The following is a 2,259-nucleotide window of genomic DNA, read 5'->3' on the forward strand; positions in this document are numbered from 1 at the left end:
TTGTAGATTTGTATTACAGAACTTCGTGGGTGATGGTTACCTGCATTTTGTTTAACCTAGTGATCTGTGTCTCTCATTACCTAGGGGGTGATTGAGAGCTAATGTAGCACCTGGCTTTATCCTGGTCTGTCCAACTCTTGTTAAGAACAACGTCTCCTCCATGCAGACTCTGGAAACAGCTTGCTTGAGGTTGGGTATATTATTAAAGTCTGTCCAGAACCACCAAGGTCTGAATCTTGGTAACCCGTGGCAAGATTCCTAGACACCAGTGTCAGGTTGAGTGACTTCCAGGACCAAGAAAGAGAAGGCCTCCTTTCCAGGCAAGAAAACAGCTAGGCTCTTAACTGCTAAATCCAAGAATTGTTCATTAATAGCCTGACAGGGCAGAGTTGCTTCAGGCTACAGGGCCTCTTTCCTTTAATCACTGATTTAGGGTTAAGTCAGTAATGCTTAAACTGCAGAAAAGTTAGTGCCATGAAAAAGAAGGCCAGACTTACATGTAGTACCCTGTAGCGCATGATGTGCAGGTTCCTGGATCATCTGGAAAAAAATTATAAGAATGAAAAATAATAAAGAGTTCATCATTTGTGAAAATGGGTTTGGGAAAGTTTTGGCTTGGGACAAATAATCTTCTGGCATAGTTTTATGAAATGTACTGTCCAGAAATAGTCTTTGAACAGATTGCACTATTTTCAGTGAGTAACAAGATATACACAATGATTTATCTTTATCAAAGCTAGTAAAATAAGAGGCCTCATAAGTGCTGGCCCTCACTTTCAAGGATGAGTAGGCCCAAGCTACTGGGTCTTCAAATTGTAGATCAAGAACCATTCACTTTGAGGAACTCCTGGTCTCTGTTGAGGTAAAGGCATCAAGCGCACTTGCTTGCTTGCTCTCTCTCTCTCTCCCTCTCCCTCCCTCACCCTCTCCCTCTCCCTCTCTCTGTCTCTCTCTCTCAGAAAGGGCTTCAGGCTTTCGATCCTGAATAGTAGGTTTTCCATGAATTACCCCAAATGCCTGCCAGTGTGAGAGATTGTAGGGAGGCGTCTTTGAAATCTGGACAATTGTTTTTTTCCAATACAGTATCCACTTTGTGTTCTGTACTTCAAAACCCTCTTAAAGAAACTGTCCTGTTCTCATTAAGTATAATGATTCAATGTGTCCCTGTTGGCTCAGGGGACTCTTTCCTACAGCTTTCAGGGAACTTAATGAGAGAGAAATCACTAACTCAGTCTACTTCCCTCCTTCTTAACCCTCCCTGAAAATTCCCAGGTCCAATTATTAAAGGAATTCTATGACTTCTCTGGTTTACAATTTTTCTGAGTGAGAGTTACTGTTAGCAAGTTCTTTCTATCTGTTATAGTCCTTCTCTTTTCATTCTAATAGGAGATGGAAAACAATTGTTCCTCTTTAAAACATTTTCTTGGTATGTAAAGATTTTATGTCACCTTTAACTAGATTTAAAGTAAACGAAATGATGTCCTTTGAATTTTGTGCTTAGCTTTCCTTTCTGATCTACTTTAGGTTCTAGCTTGGTTTCACAGAGTCTGCCCCTTAGTGATAGAGCCTTGACTGAATCTTTAGTCAAACATTGGGTCCTCCTAGGGTTCTTGCAAGACAGCATATTATATATTACACATAATACAACTAATGCATTGCACCAAAAGTTATAGTGGAAACATTTCTAGAAGAGGCTCTGCCATTTACACAGGTATTCCCAGAACCTTCTGGAAGTAGCCTAGTGATCATGCAGTGGAGAGGGTACTGGTCTGGAACTGGGCTGCCTGTCTCTAGTTTGAGGTTTTAATCTTGGCGTAACTCTCTTGTGAACTTGCATAAATGGCTATGTTCTTATTTCTGTGGCCGTAAAATGATCTGGTTGCTAAGCCTTCCCCAAAATCGAAGATTCTGGAGCTGAGTCTAGCAGGAATGGGCAAACTATGGCCAACCCTAGGGCCAGATCTGGTTCTGCCCTTTTGTTTACATATCACCTACAAAACCTTTTATGCTACACCATCATTTGAATAGTTACAACAGATATAGGAAATACTATCTGTCACTCTATAGAAAAAGTTTGCTGGCCTCTGGCTAGAGCACTGGTGGCTCATGACTTTGTCATGTTCACCTTTGTTAGATAACACAGGTGTAAATGTTATTTATTTATTTTTTTAACAACTGGCCCCAGAGTTCCTCTTAGGGAGAGAACTTTTTTTTTTTTTTTTGTTCCTCTTAGGGAGAGAACTTTTTTTTTTTTTTTTT

General features: G+C 40.3%; 1 protein-coding gene across 2 annotated transcripts in view; it reads right to left on the reverse strand.

The window, feature by feature from the left end:
* The window catches only part of PCSK5 (proprotein convertase subtilisin/kexin type 5), a 421,776-nt gene that overhangs the window by 61,704 nt on the left and 357,813 nt on the right, over positions 1 to 2,259 (reverse strand). For both annotated transcript variants that reach the window (XM_011377895.2, XM_023521942.1), the window contains exon 25: positions 498 to 540. In XM_011377895.2, coding sequence (XP_011376197.1) covers positions 498 to 540 — 43 coding nt within the window. The remainder of the gene's footprint in view (positions 1 to 497; positions 541 to 2,259) is intronic.

Source organism: Pteropus vampyrus, unplaced genomic scaffold (genome assembly GCF_000151845.1).
Source record: "Pteropus vampyrus isolate Shadow unplaced genomic scaffold, Pvam_2.0 Scaffold324, whole genome shotgun sequence".
NCBI lineage: Eukaryota > Metazoa > Chordata > Mammalia > Chiroptera > Pteropodidae > Pteropus > Pteropus vampyrus.